This window comes from Macaca mulatta, chromosome 14 (assembly GCF_049350105.2).
Source record: "Macaca mulatta isolate MMU2019108-1 chromosome 14, T2T-MMU8v2.0, whole genome shotgun sequence".
Lineage (NCBI taxonomy): Eukaryota > Metazoa > Chordata > Mammalia > Primates > Cercopithecidae > Macaca > Macaca mulatta.
In genome coordinates, this window is record NC_133419.1 from 112,565,295 (window position 1) to 112,587,841 (window position 22,547).

The following is a 22,547-nucleotide window of genomic DNA, read 5'->3' on the forward strand; positions in this document are numbered from 1 at the left end:
AAGAATGGTGACCAGCTGCACCAGGATGCTGGACAACTTCCAACACCAAGCTGTTCAAAACTATGACCAGCTTATTTGTAAGTGCCAAGAATTTCTTCCCTTCGCTTCTAGCCCCTGGAGGACAATCTATTTCCTCCCTAATACCATACAATAAAGATCACATCATATTATAATAAATCTACTAAACAAAATCAAGGTGTTGGCATCTGGTAAGGGCCTTCTTACTGTGCCATCAAAATATATGACTCCATTCAGATCTATGAATGCGTTCCTGCTATTGGGAAAGGGATTAGAGAATCCAAAGGAAATAAACAGAATAATCACACTTAAGAGCAACTGTTTTAGTCCACTCTGTGTTGCTATAACAGAATATCTGAGACAGGATAATTTATAAAGAACAGAAATTTACTTCCTTACAGTTTTGGAGGCTGATGAGTATAAAATCAAGGTGCTGGCATCTGGTAAGGGCCTTCTTACTGTGCAATCTCATGGCAGAAGGCAGCACATAGTAGAAAGGCAAAGACATGGCAAGAGACAGCAAGAGAGGGATGAACTCATCCTTTTATAATGCACTAACTCTTGAGATAAACCACTCCCGTGATAATGGCATTAATCTACTCATGAGGGCAGAGCTCCCATGACCCAAACACCTTCCATTAGGTCCCACCTCCTAACACTGACACATTGGGGATCAAGTTCCCAATACAAGAACTTTGGGGGACACAAACCATAGCATTAACTCAAAGTCCAAATTGGTATTTCTTGCCTTTCTCATTTCACAGACAAGATGTTAGAGATAATCAAGTCCAGTTCTGCAACCTTCCAAAACTTTCTGCATGTAAAGAAGTTCTAAGATGTCTTTTGACTCCATTTTAGCCGCAACTTTTTTACTATAAAAAATACAAATGTAGGGCCAGGTATTGTGGCTCACACCTATAATCCCAGCACTTTGGGAAGCTGAGGTAGGAGGATCACTTAAGGCCAGGGGTTCAAGACCAGCCTGGGAACATAGTGAGACCCCGTCTCCAAACACACACACACACACACAAATTAGCCAGGTATGGTGGTGTGCACCTGTAATCCTCATTACTCGGGAGGCTGAGGTGGTAGGATTGCTTGATATCAGGAATTTGAAAGTGCAGTGAACTATGATTGCACGATTGCACTCCAGCCTGGAAAAGAGAGTGAGACTTTGTCTCTAAAAACAAAATTTTTTAAAAAGTAAAAAGAAATCCTAATGCATATGCTCTACATATTTGAAAATGGATTATCAGTATTTTTTTCCTATAAGGTCCTACTTTCATGCTCTGTATTTGTACAAGTGGGCTTTTCCCCTTCTGCTCCACAGGAGGCTTCTATCCTCCTTGAGTTCACCTTAACACACCTGCATTACTGTTTGACAGGTGTATTGCCCCAGTCAAACATCCTACTTGGCACTCTCCCCACAGCAGCACCAAAAGCCAAAGCCCCTTGAAGATCATCCCCAACTCCTGGAATCTCCAGCTTATTCTACATTTCTCATGTCTCTCCACCATGCCAGACTAGAGTCAAGCTCAACAGGGTCTTCTTTTCCCAGTGACTCCGCCAAGCCCATTCCGTTGGCTGTGGTTTTGCTTGATCATAGGTAGGAACAGTGGGAATCTGTTCCTACAGAAATGGTCCATTCGCGTGTATCACTAATGAGATGACGAGGCATTTGGCTGAGTCACAGTGACTTCCGCTGTTTACCCAGGCTTCTTTGAATTTCTTCACTTTGACATTCAGAGCACTGGGCAGAAATCACACTGCATTAATATCCACTTGTGGGACTTTGAGATAGATACAGATTATATCAGCAAGCAACCATAAAACAAACATTGGGAGTGGCTAATGCTCCAAAATGACAGCAACAGAAAAGTAGATCATAATAATGTTCTGTGCTGGGCCCAGTGGCTCACACCTGTAATCCCAGCCCTTTGGGAGGCCAAGGTGGGCAGATCACTTGAGCCCAGGAGTTTGAGTCCAGCCTGGGCAGCAGGGTGAAATGCTGTCTCTACAAAAAACAAAAATTAGCCAGGCACGGTGGCACGTGCCTGTAGTTCCAGTTACTCGAGAGGCTGAGGCAGGAGGATCACTTAAGCCTGGGAGGTCAAGGTTGCAGTGAGCTGTGTTCGCACCACTGCACTCCAGCCTGGGTGACAAAGCACAGCTCAGTCTCAAAAAAAAAAAAAAAAAAAAAGGCCAGGTGCTGTGGCTCACACATGTAATTATAACACTTTGGGAGGTCAAGGCGGGCAGACTGCTTGAGCCTAGGAGTTCAAGACCAACCTGGGCAAAATGGTGAGACCTCATCTCTACAAAAAACACAAAAATTAGCTGGGTGTGGTGGTGTGCACCTGTAGTCCCAGCTACTCAAGAGGGCAAGGTGGGAGAATCACCTGAGCCCAGGAAGTTGAGATTGTAGTGAGCCATGATCACGCCACTGCGCTCCAGCCTGGGTGATAGTGCAAGACCCTGTCTCAAAAAAAAGGCCAGGCACAGTGGCTCACGCCTGTAATCCCAGCACTTTGGGAGGCAGAGGTGGGAGGATCACCTGAGGTTGGGAGTTCAAGACCAGCCTGACAACATGCAGAAACCCCATCTCTACTAAAAATACAAAAATTTTGCCAGGAATGGTGGCGCATTCCTGTAATCCCAGCTACTCGGGAGGCTGAGGCAGGAGAATCGCTTGAACCTGGGAGGTGGAGGTTGTGGTGAGCCGAGATCACACCATTGCCCTCCAGCCTGGGCAACAAAAGTGAAACTCCATCTCAAAAAAAAAAAAAAAGCTCTGTATCTTCTGCCTCCAACTAAGTGCTCTTTTTATTTAAATCTAGCTAATATTTTCATTTGTATCAGGAAATGGGACCGCTGAATACTCTGCCTCTAGCTCTGTGATTTAGGGAAGTAACTTTACCTAGGCTCAGAGATTTTACCACCTTTCCAAAAGGTTTGGAGCGCAAGCCACTAAGATCCCTCTCAACTCTAGAGAAAGCAATTTCTCAACTCTAGAGAAAGCAAATGTAGAGAACGCAATTTCCTCACAATTGCAAATATACTCCCCTTTGCTGATTCTACTCTTCTCTAAACTACTGCTGTTCATCATTACATACATTTCCATATTAAAAGCCCTGTGCTGGAGGTAACAAATATACAGGATTTGGTTTACACTGCCAAGTCTCGGGCAATTAGAAAGTCTACGTCTTGCTTCTAGTACTGAACACAGTTAAGAAACATGTCACAAATGGCAAAGGCAAAGTAAGATCATTCAGTTCTCTCAATTTGTTGATGTCAAGGAGCTATTTAAAGCCAATGTTAAATATAGAAAGGTTAAAGAAATTTTGTGGGCTTACATGCCTGAAAAATTCTAAATTTTTACAGTGCTTCTTCATCTCTAAGTGCTTTACCAATATAAAAAGTCTGATTTGGGAACAGGTCACATGTCTTATCTACAGAGCCTAGATCACCACACAGATCTATCCTGAAGTTAGGTGATGGCAAATACAGAAAGCTCCAGCTGTTGTTTCCTTTCCCACTGTTCATATTCAACATCACCAATCAATTGTGGCACCCTTCCACTGAGCTTGGATTCAATGTCATCATGCTCTTTCATCCCAGGCTCCAGTGAGCCACTACCAACTGATGAGAGGTGTTACATGAAATGAAACTATTTGTCCCCCTTGTGAAACTAGTACATAAGGGTGAACACCCAGGATGGTGGTGCTGCAACTCAGTAAAGCCCAACTGGGTGATTATCTCTTAGTTCTCAACAACATGTCTCAAAATAAACAAGCTACTTTATACAAAAATGCAGATTTAGAAATCTAAGAAATCATGGGAGACTGCTTGCTTTCTTTCGTTTCACAATAACAAATTCTGGGTTTCTTTCATAAATCGGACTTTTGAAATATCAGTGTATATAAAATATTTTAAGAATGCATCTATGATATAGAATGAAATTCATTAGTATTTATGACTAAAGTCACGATCACTGCCATCAAGAAAGTCCTATTAAGTACTAAATTAGGAAACAAAAGAAAAATCACACAAAGTTTAGAGAATTTCTACTTATAGAGTTAAGTCGACATATATACAAATAGTCACCATTTTTGTCAAAGTCTCCATTTTTTTCTTTACGGGTTGTGTATTGTTATTACAGTTTAAAAGGGGACCAGAGGAAGACAAATAAATGGATAGATATCTTCCCTTTAGGAGCTTCCAACTTATGATGGACAATATCAGATGTATGAACTTTAAATGGCATTCATCCAGCCAATAGAATAAAGCCATTATACCAAAGCATAAATAAAAAGTAATGGGAAGTTAATTTTCAATTATCCAGAGTTGGCAAAACATGCTTATAAAATCTTTTCCTATCATAATTTCTGTGCTTAATCAGTTAGTTTGCATTATTATCAGTTCTTGCTATATACTTTACAATCTAAGAAGAGGGAATGTCTTTTTAAACGCAAACCTCTTCACAATTCTTTTCATCACTCATTCAGAAGAACATAAATTCAATAGATAAAGTTCTACCCAGGTTAATATTTGCATCAACGTATGAAATTTTATTAAGTTGCATGCGGGAGGCGTGGCTCCCAGGCTTTGAATTCGTTTCCATAAATGACCCTGAACAGAGAATTCAGAAACATCTGTGTGAAATAGACCTATCACAGCTAAAAGAAAAGTATTCCATCTTCCCGCAACATATCAAACTTGATAGGGAACCAGTTAGGACACAAATCTGCCAAATACAAACCTTTGTCAATTTACATTAGAAACAAACGACAGGAGAAAGCTAGACATGATCCCTGTTCTTCAGGTGCTTGTAACCTGGTACTCTTACAGGAATATAAACAATCTTGAAAAATGGTAGTGGCTGGGTGCAGTGGCTCATTCCTGTAATCCCAGCACTTTGGAAGGAGGCGGCAGGCAGATCACAAGGTCAGGAGATCGAGACCATCCTGGCTAACATGGTGAAACCTCATCTCTACTAAAAATACAAAACGTTAGCCGGGTGTGGTAGCGGGTGCCTGTAGTCCCAGCTACTCAGGAGGCTGAGGCAGGAGAATGGCATAGACCCGGGAGGCGGAGCTTGCAGTGAGCCAAGATCTTGCCACTGCACTCCAGCCTGGGCACAGAGTGAGACTCTGTCTCAAAAAAAAAAAAGAAAAGAAAAGAAAGAAAAATGGTAGTGCTTGAGTCCTAATTGGTCCAAATTTCTACTATTAACAAGGTTTGGGGAGGCCTCTCTTTAGTTCAAAGGGACTAAATGAAGGGCTACTTGGGTATTTCACTTAAATTTTAAAAAATCACCTGCTATGTATAATCCCTATGTCAGGCACTGTGAAGGTTTCAAAGATTAATGAAAAACATGAACCCTTGTTTTTAAACAAATGTAAAATTTGCCAGAGAACACAGTCACATACATAAATATGTGAGAACAATGAAACAGAGAAGAAATGAGAAATGCTTCTGCTCAATTAACTAAAATCTAGAAACCTCAAGGCATTTAATTTCTCCTAAATATTTAATGTTCTTTCATACTTCAAGTCTTTGCATAAGCTGTTCCTTCTGACTGGAATGTCAATTTCCCCTTCCTCTGCCAGAAAATTCTTAATCAGCCTCTAAGACTCAATTCCTATGCTACCTCTTACGTGAGGCTGAAGTAGCAAGAGTTCTCTCACCTTCCCTATGCACATTATGGCACTCAGTACACCGTTTAATAATATTTTAAGTTTGTTTATTCTACTAGATTCTGAGGGCAAGATTCATGTCCTTTTCTAAATTCACCTTTAGGTTTATCAAAATAATATATGCAGCCAGGCGAGGTGACTCACTCCTGTAATCCCAGCACTTTGGGAGGCTGAGGTGGGCGGATCACCTGAGGTCGGGAGTTTGAGACCAGCCTGACCAACATGGAGAAACCCCGTTTGTACTAAAAATACAAAATTAGCCGGGCATGGTGGCGCATGCCTGAAATCCCAGCTACTCAGGAAGCTGAGGCAGGAGAATCGCTTGAACCCGGGAGGCGGACGTTGCGGTGAGCTGAGAACACACCATTGCACTCCAGCCTGGCCAACAAGAGCAAAACTCCATCTCAAAAAATTAAAAAAAAAAAAATAATAATAATATATGCAGCCAGGTGCAGTGGCTCATGTCTGTAATCCCAACACTTTGAGAGGTCAAGGTGGGAGGATCTCTTCAGTTTAGGAGTTTGAGACCACCCTGGGCAACATTGCCAGACACTGTCTCTACAAAAAATAAAAAATGGCTGGGCGTGGTGGTTCACGTCTGTAATCCCAGCACTTTGGGAGGCCAAGGCGGGCGGAATGCCTGAGGTCAGGCATTTGAGATCAGTCTGGCCAACAAGGCGAAACCCTGTCTCTACTAAAAATACAAAAAAATTAGCCAGGCGTGGTGGTGTGCGCCTGTAACCCCAGCTACTCGGGAGGCTGAGGCAGGGGAATTGTTTGAACCAGAGAGGTGGAGGTTGCAGTGAGCCGAGACTGCGGCACTGCACTCCAGCCTGGGTGACACAGCAAGACACCGTCTCAAAAAAAAAAAGATAGGAGATGAACATGATTGTGCTGATAATATTTATAGATCATTGTCTTCTTGAGCCAGTGATTCAAAACTGTTTGAATTATGCTGCCAATGGATAGTCTTGAGCATGCTTACGGGACAGACAAGGCTTTCTGTCCAAACCCCAACAACAGGAAAATCAACTTTATTTAAATTTTTATTTAATTTCTTAATTCACTTCTGCCTGCAAGAGTTTAATAACCTACTTGCCTTATACACTGTGGCATCCTCTTTAGTCCTAGGTTTCTAAAAAAAAGTGTTCCTCGGAGCTTGTAAATCAGTGAACCACATCTATTTTTTTGAAGTAATCAAGATATAATTTGTGGAAAGAATAGTGAAGACAGTAGTAAATATGACTAAATGACTTAAGAAGAGGCCCGAAGGCTAAGAGGGAAAAATTACTTGATAGAAAACTTATCTTCCAATTTTGAGTTGAAAGTCCTTATGTTCAAGGAAGAAAAACTCGAGGTCAACTGAAAACACACTGAACGTTGCTCAAGTCCACCACAGATCTTCTTGGTAGGGGTATCAAAGATTTCACAGTGACAGCCCCCATTATGGTTATTTATTTTTTTTCCATGATGAAATTAAAACATTATTTATTACAAAAAAAAACTTTAAAAATCACTTATAGTCCTCCCACCCAAAGAAAATCACCATCAGCCTGTTAGTGTATATCCCAGAACTTCTCTGCAGATACTGATTTTTTTTTTTTTTACAAGATCTGGATCATGCTATATATATTGTTTCACTGTGACTATTTTTAGCTTGAGAGTCCTCAGTTTATATCCCTGAAAACACCAAGTATCTACTGCCCCATAGGTCTAAAAACTAAAGTAACATGACTTGAATTACAACCAGAGAGAATAAATTTATTCTCTCAATTTTATAAATATCTCGCACTGCAAAATCTGAGATCATAACCACATCATCTACAATTCAAAAATCAAAAGACTGGATTTAAATCTGCCTTAAAGTATAACCAAAGAGCCCATTTTTTTTTTGTTTCTTCAGATTTAATCATTCTTTCTTGCATCAAAAATAACAAAATTGTAGGGTGACATTAACACATGATCATGAAACAAAAATGTGTTTCATTTCATTAGTCACAGGCTACATATCAACCAGCTGTCGAAGCTAAAAATATAGCTTAATTTAAAATTTTGTAAAACACAAGCATTTAAGACTCATTTTGAAAGAAATGTGACTTCTTTCTGTTTCAACCCACTAGAAGCTTTAGAGAAGAACAAATAAGCACCTCTAAACCAAAAGAAAAAAAGGTAATAGTGGGGGAATTCAAGCCAATTTATCGATCATCAATATCACATTGTTTACATCTTATCAACAAGCATATGTTAAGGATGACAATTTAATACCACTCCAGATGTAAACAAAACTACATATTCTCAAAGGAAATAAAAGGCCTGAAACAGAGGTTGAGATCCCAATAATAAAAGGTATGTATTTTGTCGGGGGAGGAGTGAGCTAAGGACAGCTGGGTAGTAATAAATATTGTCACAGCTTTTCCTCATCAGCTGTAACAGAAACTTTGTCAGGGTTGCAGTCTTCAGTGACATCATCTCGACTCTCAAACACCAGCATCACACTCTTGGAGTAGGACACAGTGCAGAGTAAGCCTCTAACAGGACTCATCTCTTCCAGGACAGAAGCAGCATGTAGACTTTCATCTCTGGTCATGAGGGCCCCGGCTCAGGACACATGTCTCAAGGTAAACTGTGCTGCCATAAAATATTTCACAGGAAAATAGGTAATGGGATGTTGTGGGAAGTCAGGGACCCCGAATGGAGGGACCAGCTGAAGACATGGCAGAAGAACATAAATTGTGAAGATTTCATGGACATTTATTAGTTTCCCAAATTAATACTTTCATAATTTCTTTTTTTTTTTTTTTTTTTTGAGGCGGAGTCTCGCTCTGTCGCCCAGGCTGGAGTGCAGTGGCCGGATCTCGGCTCACTGCAAGCTCCGCCTCCCGGATTTACGCCATTCTCCTGCCTCAGCCTCCCGAGTAGCTGGGACTACAGGCGCCCGCCACCTCGCCTGGCTAGTTTTTTGTATTTTTTAGTAGAGACGGGGTTTCACTGTGTTAGCCAGAATGGTCTCGATCTCCTGACCTCGTGATCCACCCGTCTTGGCCTCCCAAAGTGCTGGGATTACAGGCTTGAGCCACCGCGCCCAGCCACTTTCATAATTTCTTATACCTGTCTTTACTGTAATCTCTGAACATAAATTGTGAAAATTTCACGGACACTTATCACTTCCCCAATCAATACTCTTGTGATTTCCTATGCCTGTCTTTGCCTTAATCTCTTAATCCCATCATATTCGTAAACTGAGGAGGAATGCCGCCTCAGAATCCTGTGATGATTGCATTAACTGCACAAATTGTTTAAACAATATGAAATCTGGGCACCTTGAAAAAAGAACAGGATAACCACAATGTTCAGGGAACAAGAAAGATAATCTTAAAGTCTGGCTGCCTGCAGGCCGGGCGAAACAGAGCCATATTTACCTTCTTTCAAAAGCAAATAGGAGAAATATCGCTGAATTCTTTTTCTCAGCAAGGAACATCCCTGAGAAAGAGAATGTGTTCCTAAGGAGAGGCCTCTGAAATGGCTGCTTTGGGAACATCTGTCTCATGGTTGTAGATAAGGGATGAAATAAGCCCCGGTCTCCCATAGCGCTCCCAGGCTTATTAGGACGAGGAAATTTCCACCTAATAAATTTTGGTCAGACTGGTTGTCTGCTCTCAAACCCTGTCACCTGATTAAATGTTATCAATGATAATGTGTGCCTGAAACTTCATTAGCAATTTTAATTTCTCCCCGGTCCTGTGATCTCACCCTGCCTCTATTTGCCTTGTGATATTTTATTACCTTGTGAAGCATGTGATCTCTGTGACCCACACCCTATTCGTACACTCCCTCCCCTTTGAAAATCACTAATAAAAACTTGCTGGTTTAGCAGCTTGGGGGGCATCACGGAACCTGCCGACATGTGATGTCTCCCCCAGACACCCAGCTTTAAAATTTCTCTTTTGTACTCTTTCCCTTACTTCTCAGACCAGCCAACACTTAGGGAAGATAGAAAAGGACCCACGTTGAATATTGGGGGTGGGTTTCTCCCGATAATGGGATAAGCTAAAATATAAACACTCCAATTGGATTTCAGGTGTAGTTTCAGCAAATTGGAAAGGTGTCCAAAGAAATGTCAATGGTCTTAGAAATTCCCAGTCATTTAAAAGGAAAATACACTTCGCTTGATTCCAGAGAAGAATCACAGACTCTCCTAACTTCCAGTCAATGCTCTTGCCACTATCATGTGGCCAATCATCAATACCCTCCCATGATATTTCCTTTATTGAAATAAGGACATGGAAGCCTGGGAGAAAACATCTGAAAGGGAAAAATTTCAAGTATTTTTCTGTCTTTTCATTTCCTCTTTTAGATATGCTCCAGTTAAATTTTCAAAAGTAGTTGTCCTCCAGAGCCACAGACTGTCTTAGTTTTTTGTCTCCCATATAGCCTTGCTAAATACATATTTGTTGATTGAACCTTTAAACTCACAAGTAAAAATTTATTGCACTGTAAAAATCTAAACTCACAGGTAAAAATTTTTGTTCATTCAATCATTATAGATCACGGGCACATTAATTTCTAAATGCCAACATAATGGATACTAAAAAATTAATTTTAAAGAAGTATTTTGAACATTCTTCAATTAAATTCTTAGTAGATTCTAATCTAATTGCACTGTATATATTATAGCAGTTTGAATCTGCTTGCCTTGATACCCAAGACTGATAACAATTCGTGAGGAAACAAATAGGGCAAGTTATTTTTTCCTCCAACAAGGACTTCCAAAAAGGGCAGGAGAAAGGAAAAAATGAGAGAAAGGAAGAAAAAGAGAAGAAAGGAAAGAGTGTCAGAGGGAAATTCTGATCATTTTTATTCACTGTTAAACATGATATTTACTACTTAAAGTACCCGTCACATAAAAACTAGAAATGGAAAGTAATTTTTTAAAAAAGTAATGAGTTGGGCACAGTGGCTCACAACTGTAATCCCACCACTTTGGGAGGCCAAGGCAGGAGAATCACTTGAAGCCTGGAATTTGAGACCAGCCTGGGCAAGAGAGTGAGGCCCTCTCTCTACAAAAAAAATTTAAAAATTAGCTAGGGGTAGTGGCTAATTTAATTTTTTTTTTTTTAAACAGAGTCTCGCTCTGTCACCCAGGCTGGAGTGCAGTGGCGCCATCTCAGCTCACTGCAACCTCCGCCTCCCAGGTTCAAGCAATTCTCCTGCCTCAGCCTCCTAAGTAGCTGGGATTACAGGTGCATATCACCATGCCCAGCTAATTTTTGTATTTTTAGTAGAGACAGAGTTTCACCATGTTGGCCAAGCTGATCTTGAACTCCTGACCCCAAGTGATCCACCCACCTCCCAAAGTGCTGAGATTACAGGCGTGAGCCACCATGCCCAGCCAAATTCTTTGCAGAGACAGGGTCATTACAGCATCTGTAGTCCCAGCTACTCAGGAGGCTGAGGTGGGAAGATCGATTGAGCCCAGGAGTTTGTGGCTACAGTAAGCTATGATGATGACACTGCACTCCAGCCTGGGTGACAGAGTGAGACTCTGCCTCTAAAAAACAAAACAAAACAAACAGAAAGTAATGCTCAGCTACTGAATGTCTATTTGGCCTTGTAACATCAAAGAATGACTATCACACAAAAACAAGAAAGAGGCAGTATGAAATAATATTGAAGAATCCTGAAACCAAGCCTTTTATCCTAGGACTAATCTTTATCAAGTTATAATCTCTCTAGATCTCAGTTCTTTCACCCATAAAATAAAAAGATCACAGACTATATTTTAAGTTCCTTTCTAATCTAAGATTCTTTTTACTGGTTAAATTGGAAAAGCAGGGATAAAGAAGAATGAAATAAAGAATGTTTTGACTGATATATAGTCAATTCTGTTCTAATACTAGTTTTGAAAATGCAAATTTGTTTCCAACAGAAGGGATATATTAGGGAACACTTTGAGCATAATTTAATTTCTGCATTTGATTATGTCATTTAATTCACAGGAAACACTAGGTGAATGCAGACAAGTACACTCAGTGGAACCAATCAGCATAGGAATACACATAGTGCATACACACACAAATATATCCACCGGCTTTCTCAGTTCACTGTGTTATAAGCCACATCCACCCGTTCACCTTTGCTATTATAACTTTTGTTAAGATTTCAGATAATCCTTTTACTACTACAAGCTGCAATCCTTCCAATGCCAGGCCACAAAGAAACTTCAAGTCTTCTGCAAAGTAAACTGCCACATTTATTGTAGTATTTATGCACTTTTAACCATGTAACATATGTAAAATCATGCTACCATTTTTAATCTTTTTTTAATTTTTATTTTTTTCAGAGACAGGGTCTTGCTATGTTGTCCAGGCTGGAGTGTAGTGGCATGATTGTAGCTCACTGTAGCCTCAAACTCCTGGGCTCAAGCAATCCTCCTACCTCAGCCTTTGAGTAGCTAGGACTACAGGCATGAGCCACCATACCTAGCTAATTTATTTATTTATTTTTGTAGAGATGGAATCACCCTATGTTGTCTCAAACTCCTGGCCTCCAGCTATCCTCCTGCCTCAGCCTCCCAAAGTACTAGAATTATAGGCATGAGCCATCATGCATGGCTAATTTTTAATATCTTTTTTTTTTTTTTTTTTTTTCTGAGATGGAGTCTTGCACTGTTGCCCAGGCTAGAGTACAGAGGCAAGATCTCGGCTCACTACAAGCTCCACCTCCTGGGTTCACGCCATTCTCTTGCCTCAGCCTCCTGAGTAGCTGGGACTACAGGTGCCTGCCACCATGCCCGGCTAATTTTTTGTACTTTTAGTAGAGATGGGGTTTCACTGTGTTAGCCAGGATGGTCTCGATCTCCTGACCTCGTGATCCACCCGCCTCGGCCTCCCAAAGTGTTAAATTACAGGCGTGAGCCATCGCGCCTGGCCTAATCTCTTTTTCAACTGACAAAGTTTTTTAAGTATCGTGTCCCTAACTCCGTTTTCCCAACAAGCTTTGTGGTTTTTACTGCATAATAATTTTTGGTAATTTTATATCTTATTGTAGTAGAACTGACTATATTACTGCTTAGGAAAAAAATCAGTGACCAATCTATGTTTTCAAGGATAACAGATGGAGGACAGGCACGGTGGCTAATGCCTATAATCCCAGTTCTTTGAGAGGGCAAAACAATAGGATCGCTTGAGACCAGCCTGGACAACACAGCAAGACTTTGTTTCTAGAAAAAATAAAACTATTAACTGTGCATGGTGATGCATGCCTGTAGTCCTAGCTACTCAGAAGCTTGAAGTGGGAGGATCACTTGAACCCAAGAATTTGAGGTTACAGTGAGCTATGATGGCACCACTGCACTCCAGCCTGGGTGACAGAACAAGATACAGTCTCTTAAAAAAGAAAGAAAACAGGAAAACTTCCAGCAAGTCGGCTTAAGCATTAAAGTCAGAAAAAAGTCTTTTTCTGTAAGCTCCCTCCTGAAGAGCTGTTTTTTCCTCCAAGGTTTCATCCACTGACTAGGTAGCTCCTAAATCATATACCAGATTTGGAGCTGGAAGTGTACCATTCACCTTGAAATAGTGAACAAAAATTTGAATTTTTCAAGAACTAAAGAGGGGACACTGAATGTATCTTCCAAATTTAAACCTTGATTCTGGGAGAAAATCTTGGCAATCTTGGCATGTACCCCTGTAAATGCTTCCTGTTCAATAATGAGATATTCAATAGCTACTCAATACTTACCATGAAAAAATATGCAGCAAAAACATTATTTCTGCAATATAGTTATAATGGTACAGTACAAACCACAGAACCTTTACACTTATTCACTCCTAATTATTGATTAGCCCAGAGGTAAAGAAAATAGTGAAATAAAAAAAGTCATACATCCTTCCTCGTTTCCATGCAGAATAGAAACAGGACAGGCTGGAGGACTTAGCACAGAAGCCAAAGCCTGGCTAAAACCTGCCACTCAGAGCTAAAGGGCAGGTAAAAATAATGCTGCTATTTAGCATGCACAAGAAAGATAGAGAATGTCATTGTTTTGTCTTCTTGAATAAACCTGGACAAAAAACCAGGACTTATGCCAAAAGTAACAAACATAAGCATTGTACAACATGTCCTTCTATACATGGGGCAAAGTCATGGGCATTACAGTCATGATCCTGGCACTATTTCTTAAACAATTAAATGTAACACCCTTTAAAAAATAATTGTGACTTTTGTTTACATACAAATGCACATATCTATGCAAAGGGGAAAAAGTGAAAGGAAAGAAACACCAAAATGGCAACAGTAGTAATACCTGGGTAATGAGATGACAGATTGATTTTTTTCTTGTCTATAACTTTCATTATTTTACGATGAATATATATTACTTTTACTATCACAGGAAAACAAATATCTTTTTAAACAGTTAACTGAAAGAGGTAAATCCCTTATCATAGTTCATGTAGAATGAATAGTAAGCCAGAATGAGAGTCAAGTGGATGATGAAAAACAGAGTAGTAAGCCAGCAAACACCCCTGCTACTTCCAAAGGGTCAAAGGTGAGTAGACTGGATTTGGAGAACACCCCACCCCTGACCCCCATGAAGGAGAATCACTGAAACTAGAGCACAAAGGCAACTCTGCAGGAAATCTCATCTTCAGGAATGTGGATGGGTGCAATGACAGACACTATCTATGGATGTCCAACCTTTTGGCTTCCCCGGGACACACTGGAAGAAGAATTGTCTCGGGCCACACATAAAATACACTATCACTAACAAAAGCTGATGAACTAACAAAAAAGGTCCATGCCTAATTTTCATGATTCTGTCACCACAGATAAGCAAAAAAATCCTCGCATTCAAAGGGCTAGACACAGCTGCCACCCGGCAGACATAAATCACTTGTTTGTCCCTGCTTTTATCAGCCAGCATTTTGGTGATTCCTATTGGCATTCTGAAAAATCATCACCTTTTGGGCAAAGCTCATATAGAGTCATTTAATCAAATTTAACACTGTCTGACAGCAGAGAATATGGAAATATGATATAACTAAGACAACCAGTGATAAAAGCATAAGAAATGTGCAAAAGGCCACTACAGATTTTCCAGCCAGCTTTCTCTCAACAACATTACCACAATGACAATGAATATTCATTACCCATTGAGAAAGCACATAAAAGTGAACTACTGGGTATATGACACTGTCCTAGACACTATGGTGAACACAAAAGCAACAAAGTGCAGTCATTCTCTTCATAGCATTCACACATTTGATGGGGAAAGATATGGTATCAGAAATACTTAAATCAGACCAAGATAATTAAATGGCTAAATGAACTGCACACATAAATACTGAAGACACTTAAAGGAAGGTCTGCTCAATATGGACTTAAATAGTTCGCTTCAAAGAGGAAGATAATTTTGACAGTGTGAGAAGAGACACAAGGGTGGTTCAGGCACAGTTACCACTGTAAGCGAAGTCACTGGGGTGGAAAAGGCAATGATGAGTCTGGACACACTGGAATAAAATTACCAGGATGGGGGAAAATAAAAAGAAGGAAGGTGAGAGATTGGGTTTCTTTACCTCAAATCTGTCTAATATACCATTATGAGATTAAGAACACTTGTGCAAGCATAAGAACATTGCATTTCTGCTAAGAGAGATATAGTATCAAATATCACAATTCCAAAGTAGGTGCCATTTTACAGATAGGAACTGAAATTAAACAGAGAAGCTAACTAATTTGCCCAAGGTTATCAAGTTTAGCAACAGAGATGAGATTTGAATACAGGCCTACTCAACTCTAAAGTCTATGCTCTTTTTTTTTACTACTCCATTTTTACTACCTCTTCCTAAAGCAAAGCTCCGATAACATCACTGAATTCATACTGTCCCCCTATGACAGTGTATTTTCCCATCCTTTGACTGCCCAGCATCTCTAGTGATGCCCTGCACTCAGGAGACTCATATCTGCAGATAAAATTAAAATGACCCGTAACAGTCTGCCCTGCTCAAGGGTATTTCCATTGTAACAGGAATCAGAGCCTTAAATTAAAAGAATCAAGCTCCAATATAAACCATGTGGTAGAAATGCCTGTCTTACAAGGGAACAGCTCAAGGCTGTGTCTTTAAGATGTCCATTTTCATAGCTTCTAGTTAAAGCTCATACAGTAAGAATCTCACTCATAAACGCTGAGGGTCTCCATGGAACTCTAACCAGCTCCAATCTGGGCGACAAAAGACCAGATGTGGCTGCAGGTTTGCTTCAAAAGAGAATTGGACGTCTCGCTATTTTACATTTTAAGCTTATGACATAAGAAAATGTAAATTAAATATAGCTGACATTTAAACTGTCACATATTTCTTTAACGGACAGGTTGTCAAAAAATGTGCTTTCTAATCATTCTAGACAATGATCTTACACTGTCTTTGTGACCCGAGAGAGGCATTATGTTTATTACTTCTTACCTTTTCCATTATCAAAGATTTCACAGGCATCAAATGTCAAAAGTGTCATCTTTCAAAGGAACTGAAATAAAATTCGCATGGGATCTCAGAATGTGTAAAGACAAGTAGGGAGAAGATCATGGTCCTGACAGAGGTTGCTCCCTGGCACTCACCATGGAAACAGTCTTCACTGTTCATTTGTTAAAATTGGCATATACTAATAGCTAGGTCAAAGGTCCACCTGATAACTTGAAAGTTCCCCATGGAGGATTTTAATAGGCCAAGGAATTCTATGAGTTTCGGAATAATGGTTCAAATTTCTACCACAGGAAAACTTCCAGCCTACCCAAAAGCTTCGAAATTAAATTATTCAGAAAATAAAGAGGTTACATTTTACACAGAAAATAAAGAGGTTAATTTGAAAATAAAAGTGATACTGTTTACTCTTTTTCAACAAAAGCTGTTGTACCCCTCACCCTAAAAGTATCAGTTTTTTCTAAGACAGGGTCTCACTCTGTTGCCCAGGCTGGAGTGCAGTAGTGGAATCATGGCCCACTGCAGCCTTAAACTCCTGGGCTCAAGTGATCCTCCTGCCTCAGCCTTCTGAATGGCTGGAGTTACAGGCGCAAGCCACCACATCTGGCTTATTTTTTAATTTTTTGTAGAGATACAGTCTTGCTGTGTTGCCCAGGCTGGTCTCAAACTTCTGAACTCAAGCAATTATCCCACCTCTGTCTCCCAAAGTGCTGGGATTACAGGTGTGAGCCACAGCACCCGGCCTTAAAAATTGCTTTCTAAGAAATTCTCATTTTATCAATGCTCTAATATACATGCCAATAGACTTTTAGGCATAGAATTCTTTTCAGAGATGCAAGAAGAGAATGTAGCTCTTACATATCTGGATGGCTCTTCTAGATTCTGGTCATTCATGTCAGTAGGAACAATCCGGGTAGCCAGTGGTCCTTCTGCAAAAGGTTTTGGTAACTGACCTCTGAACTCTGATGGAATGAACTGAAGCTGCCAACTGTCAGAAACACAAGGAAAATAAGAAAAACACAGGGGGATAATATTGCTAAATGTACTTGAAACAAGCAAGCCAGAAAAAATTATGTGAAAAACATTTATCTTGAAGAAAAAATATTTCTGCTAAAACCTCAACCAGGGAGCATAGAGGCAGAGGTCACAAGTCAGTCCAAAATCATTGAGAAATTTACAATTAGCTGTCTCTTGACCCATTTCACCAACTGTTAGCAGTGAAATTCAGAACCAAATGGTCATATCATCAAAAAACCAGAGAAGTGCCAATGTTTATTGTCAATTACCATGTGGGCAGAGAGACTTATCAAATAAAGCAAATTATCAGGTGTAGAGAAAAAGAATGAAATATGGCACTGAGAACACACTATGGGAGAAATACTTTGTTCCAGAGTAACCCTCAAACATATCTCTATCTATAAAACTATTTCAAATGTAAAAGGCAAAGGCCAAAGTCAACACTTAAAAAACAAGTTTTAATTTAATAATTAATGACTGACACAGGGTCTTTATGAAGCATAAGAAACTACTACCCAGTAAAGCTAAGCTAAAGAAGCCAGTTCTCAAATGGAGCAACATGACTCAACCAGATTTCCCTTTAACCTACACAGGACTCTTCTCTGGCCAAACGAAGCAACCTGCAAAGAACTTTAGGGCCTACGCTCTCAGAACCACAGAAAGCATAAAGAAAACTGGTATAGAAATTTTAACCACAGGCTTCCCCAGTGTCCATATAATGGTGGAGAACTTTCACTGTTGTTGGATCAAAAATGTCTTCTCTCTTCTAGCTGGAGTTTCTAGACCACTTTTAGAAGTGGATTAACATGAGGTAATTATAGAAATGTAAATATGAATCCCCAGGAAGAGCCACTGGCAAAAGCCTAGGACCCAGGGCATTTTCAGAAGTTCCCAGACACCTGCAGTTATGGGCAGTACAGAATGCCTACCTAGACCCAGCCCTCAGTCTACTGAGCCCAATGAACACAGGAGGCAGGTACACAGTACACAGGCCTCACAGCTCTCTAAGGTGGTAAATAATTCAATAACTCTCTGTGAAAATTCCAAAAGAAAACAAAAATTCAAAGACACTGACATAGAACTACTCTATTTACTCCTTCATTAAAACCCTGGGAATTAAAGGACGACTTACTTATCGGGAAGAAGGAAGCTGCTGGGAAATCGATACCACTCTTTTCCTACACAGACATTCACAGGTCTGCCTTCTGGGACAGTGTGGATGGTTGGATCTGTAGCAATTCGGTAAAATTCTGGATACAAATCAAGGGGCCCATGATATCCTGGAAGGGAGAACAGTTAGTGAGAGCCAGAGATGAGTAAGATGAGATTCTGACTTTAATTATACTGCACATTAATGTCACACTCTAAGCCACATGAAATTTAAAAGGCAGGAAGGGCCACAGCTATTCCAGCATGAAGCCTGCTCTACATGTATAAAATGTCTCTCTAGCTGGGAACCTGGTTACAGCAGAGGCCCTATTCTGCCAAAAATAATTGGCTTTCTTGCCCCTTTCTTTGTTCTTTCTCCTTTTTAACTTCATTTTCCTTGAGCATATTTTAATATTTTAATATTATGGATCCAAACAATGATTATAAGAAAGAATATAATCAGAAGTTAGCCCAAATTTGCATTTTAAGTTTAAGGCTTCCTTAATTTACCAGCATTCATTAAAAGAAAAAAAAAATAGACAAAAAATGTACAGTTAATCACACTAAAAGGAATTCTCAATCTTCTCTTCAATCCTAAGATGTAGAAGTCACATCCCACTCATTAATATTAAGTCTACAGGTTCTCTTTTTAGAAATGGCTTCTTAGTATAAGCCAAATGTGTATTATATAATCATGAATCAAGTAAAACCTAAGGGGAAGCGACTCATCAGTGTAGGTTAAGATATTCTTAGAAGGTCTACCTCTGAACAGTGCCACAGAGCGAGAAAACGACAAAAGCCCGAACAGGAAGACAGTTCCTAATGCCAGCCAATTCGACGTCACAGTATAGTGCTCCAGGCGGTATCGTTGAAACACAAAGTGGTAACATTTCTGGAAGTACAGAAAACTGGCTGATAAAGGAAAATATAACTTGTAGAATAGACATAATTACAAGACATCACAGTAACATCAAAAGCGAAGCCAAAAAAGAGGTTCTATTAGGGATCTGAGCATTTGCAAACAGTGAGGTACCTACTCCAAACTCTAAGATAAAAGCCAGCTCCTCTGAGACTACCTGCAGTCTTGGCCAGGCAGAGGGCTTGCCAACAATAAAATCTCACTAGCTGCATAGGAAATTATTTGAATATTTTTCTAGCATTTATAGTCCTAATAAGTTATTTTTTTAAGTATTTAAGCAATGGTTTTTTGGTAGTTTTGACATATAAAGTATTTCAATTTGTTTTTGATACAATGAGTACTAATCTTTACTATCAAAGTTTTTATAAAAGCTTTTAGTATCAAAAAAAAAGGTCTCATGACCAAATAAGAAAAAAGCATTCCCCTTACAGAACACTAGGCACATGCTCTTAATTATATGCTAAATGACTTTGCAAACTAGATGAATATAATATAAACATGCATGCATGAATTCTGCTGTCTTTGAGTTCCTTCTACTCAGACTTCTTCCCTTCCTTCCTTCCCTTCTAGACAGAAACTACTTTCAGAAAGCAATTTTCCAATATATAACAAATGGCATAAATCTGTTTGAACCCTTTTCATATTTTTTGGAATCTATCCTGAGGAATCAATCCAAATATCTAAATGAAGATATTTATCCTAGCAGTATTTATAATACTGAATAAATGAGCAACCTAAATTCTACCATGAATTATATCCAATAATTATATTATACAAAATCAAGTCAATATATTACATATTACGTAATAATGTCATATATTATATCTGACTCAGAACATTGTACAGCTACTAAAATGATAACCACAGAGAATGTTATAATATTAAATTAGAAGGGCTATAAAGTTACATGTATACTTATCACAACTATAACAAACCTTGGTATATGATATACAAAAATACTGGGAGGAGTTTTTGTTAGGTTAATGGGACTAATTTTTCTTTTACCACTTCCTAAATTATCTGCAATAAAGTTCAATTACTTTTATAATTAAAATTATTTTTCAAAACTATCAACTAATATTGATGAACCTTGAAGACATTATGTTAAGAGAAGCCAGTCACAAAAGACCACATATCATATGTTTCCATATATAGGAAATGTTCAAAATAGGCAAATCTGTAGGAATAGAAAGTAGAGTAATGGTTATTTAGGGTTGGGGAGATATGGGAAAGGGAATGGGGGAACAAAAGCTAAAGGGTACAGGCTTTTTGATCTAAAACTGACTGTGGTGACAGTTGCACACATCTGTGAATAGACTAAAAACCACTGAATCATACCCTTTAAATGGGTAAACTATATGGTTTGTGAATTATATCTCAAAAAACCTGTTAAGAAAAAAACCTATCATCCTAATTATTTTTTTTTCTGCCAACTGCAAATGGTAGCAGAGGGCAATACAGGGTTCTGAGGGTACTGAAGCCGTAAGTACAGAGTTGTTCAAACAGAGTTAAGATGAGCTCTGCCAGAGAATTGACCTGGCCAGGTTTTCAACCAGGATTACAAAGTGCCCCATACTGTGAACTGCCTGCTATGATCCCAAACTCTTGAGCAAGTTTTGTTATGATCTAGCAGTTCAAAGAGCAGACGTTCCATTACCTCTGCCACAGAATGGAATTCTGCAATTGGATTCCTGTTGGTAACAGAGGCAAAGTAACACACAAATTAACACTGCAAACATGTAATCAGCAAATATGAGTATGGTAAACAGCTAAGCAATCAATATAAGAAGCTTTAATAATATGATCTATATCAGGTTTAATGTTATGGATAAAATATCTTAGGTGGAAGCATTCTGTAATTTGCACTTAAGTTTTGTGAGCAATTATTTAAAAAGTAAAAAAGAATGAGGCAGATATACTTCTCCCTGAAACTTACCTGAAGTGCAGAGAGAGCCACGGCACCACAGAGACATATAAGTGGATATACAGGGAAAAGAAATCTCTCCTCTTTGTGAGGCTGGATGAAGAAAATTATAAACCAAATATACATTGGAGCCAAAGTAAGCCAATATGGGTGGCCTAAATTCTGAACTGCAAGACACAGAAAAATATTCATCTTTCATTATATTAGAACAAAATGACGTATTTAGTTTCAGTGTTATCTTGATCTCATATTTGGGAGTATGCCCTAGGACACTCCACAAAATGTTTCTAATCTTGTATTCACACTTTCTCCAACGCAATAAAGGCATCAAAAGGAAAGAGGAATATACTCCTTAGCTCTCCCAAGAGATCTAAACTCTAACAACAAGCACAATACTAGATTTGGTTAGGACACAAATGAACGTAAAGTTAATGGCTAATAGAACTTAATAAATTCCACGTTAGATGAAAGAAAAAAAAGCCGTCTCCTTTAACGAGTCCTGCCACTAAGACGAAAGGTTCCTGAGTTTAACCAAAAACATAACATAAATTCATTTCTTGGGTTTTAATTCTGATGTTGTGTTTGATACATGAATCCTCTTATCTATACACCAATCAGTCTGTTCAAATAGCCATGGATCAAAGGAAAAAAAAAAATTGTTGGATTCTCAAACTCATTACTGGTTTTCATCAAGCCACAAATGACAGAGTTTGCTTCAAAGCAAACATAAAAATGCTCTTAAAGGAAGTTCAGTGATTGTTTTCTCTCCATTTTTTGCAATACGCATCCACTCCAGATCCCCAAATTGGAACAAAAATGTACTTAAAGCATGTGAAAGAATTAAAGGAATGTAATGAACACGAAAACCCAAGAACCTGCTGGAAAGTTCCCGTGGTTAGGTACATGAGCAATGAATGATAAGCCTGCAACCCACAGTGAAGGCATCTCCTACTGCGTTTACATGAGCGATAATGAGCAATGCAAACCCAGGCAAATGGTAGATAGACAGCGCCACCTGGTGTCCACCATGTTAACGGTAAGCTACAAGATCAGGACTATCATCAAGACCCTCTTTAGCTATGCCTAATTTAGCATTCCTAGGCTATCAGTATCACCGCAGAAATTCTTTAGGAATGATAAAAAATTCTTGAACTACAATAACAAGATTTTTTTTCAACTTTTGCTCTAAGATATTATGGGATTTTAGATTAATTAGATTATTTAGATATTTAGGATATATACCTTTCTAGGTAGATTTTAAGGCGGAGGGTTTTTTTTGTTTGTTTTTTGAGATGGAGTCTCTCTCTGTCGCCCAGGCTGGAGTGCAGTGGCACGATCTTGGCTCACTGCAACCT

The 22,547-nt window shown here is 39.2% G+C and overlaps 1 protein-coding gene across 6 annotated transcripts in view; it reads right to left on the reverse strand.

The window, feature by feature from the left end:
• The window catches only part of ALG9 (ALG9 alpha-1,2-mannosyltransferase), a 95,972-nt gene that overhangs the window by 40,608 nt on the left and 32,817 nt on the right, over nt 1-22,547 (reverse strand). For 4 of the 6 annotated variants that reach the window (XR_013404292.1, XM_015115678.3, XM_028833963.2 and 1 more), the window contains exons 10-13: nt 21,205-21,359; nt 19,112-19,241; nt 18,333-18,480; nt 17,042-17,171 (exon numbers count right to left, since the gene is read on the reverse strand). Coding sequence is in view for 5 of the 6 variants with exons in the window: in XM_015115678.3 (XP_014971164.1) it covers nt 17,042-17,171; nt 18,333-18,480; nt 19,112-19,241; nt 21,205-21,359 (563 nt within the window). In the remaining variant the exon portion in view is untranslated. Of the gene's footprint in view, nt 1-8,193; nt 8,343-16,195; nt 16,230-17,041; nt 17,172-18,332; nt 18,481-19,111; nt 19,242-21,204; nt 21,360-22,547 lie in introns of those variants that run through there. The other 2 variants (XM_028833962.2, XM_077964275.1) reach the window with 2 other exon arrangements.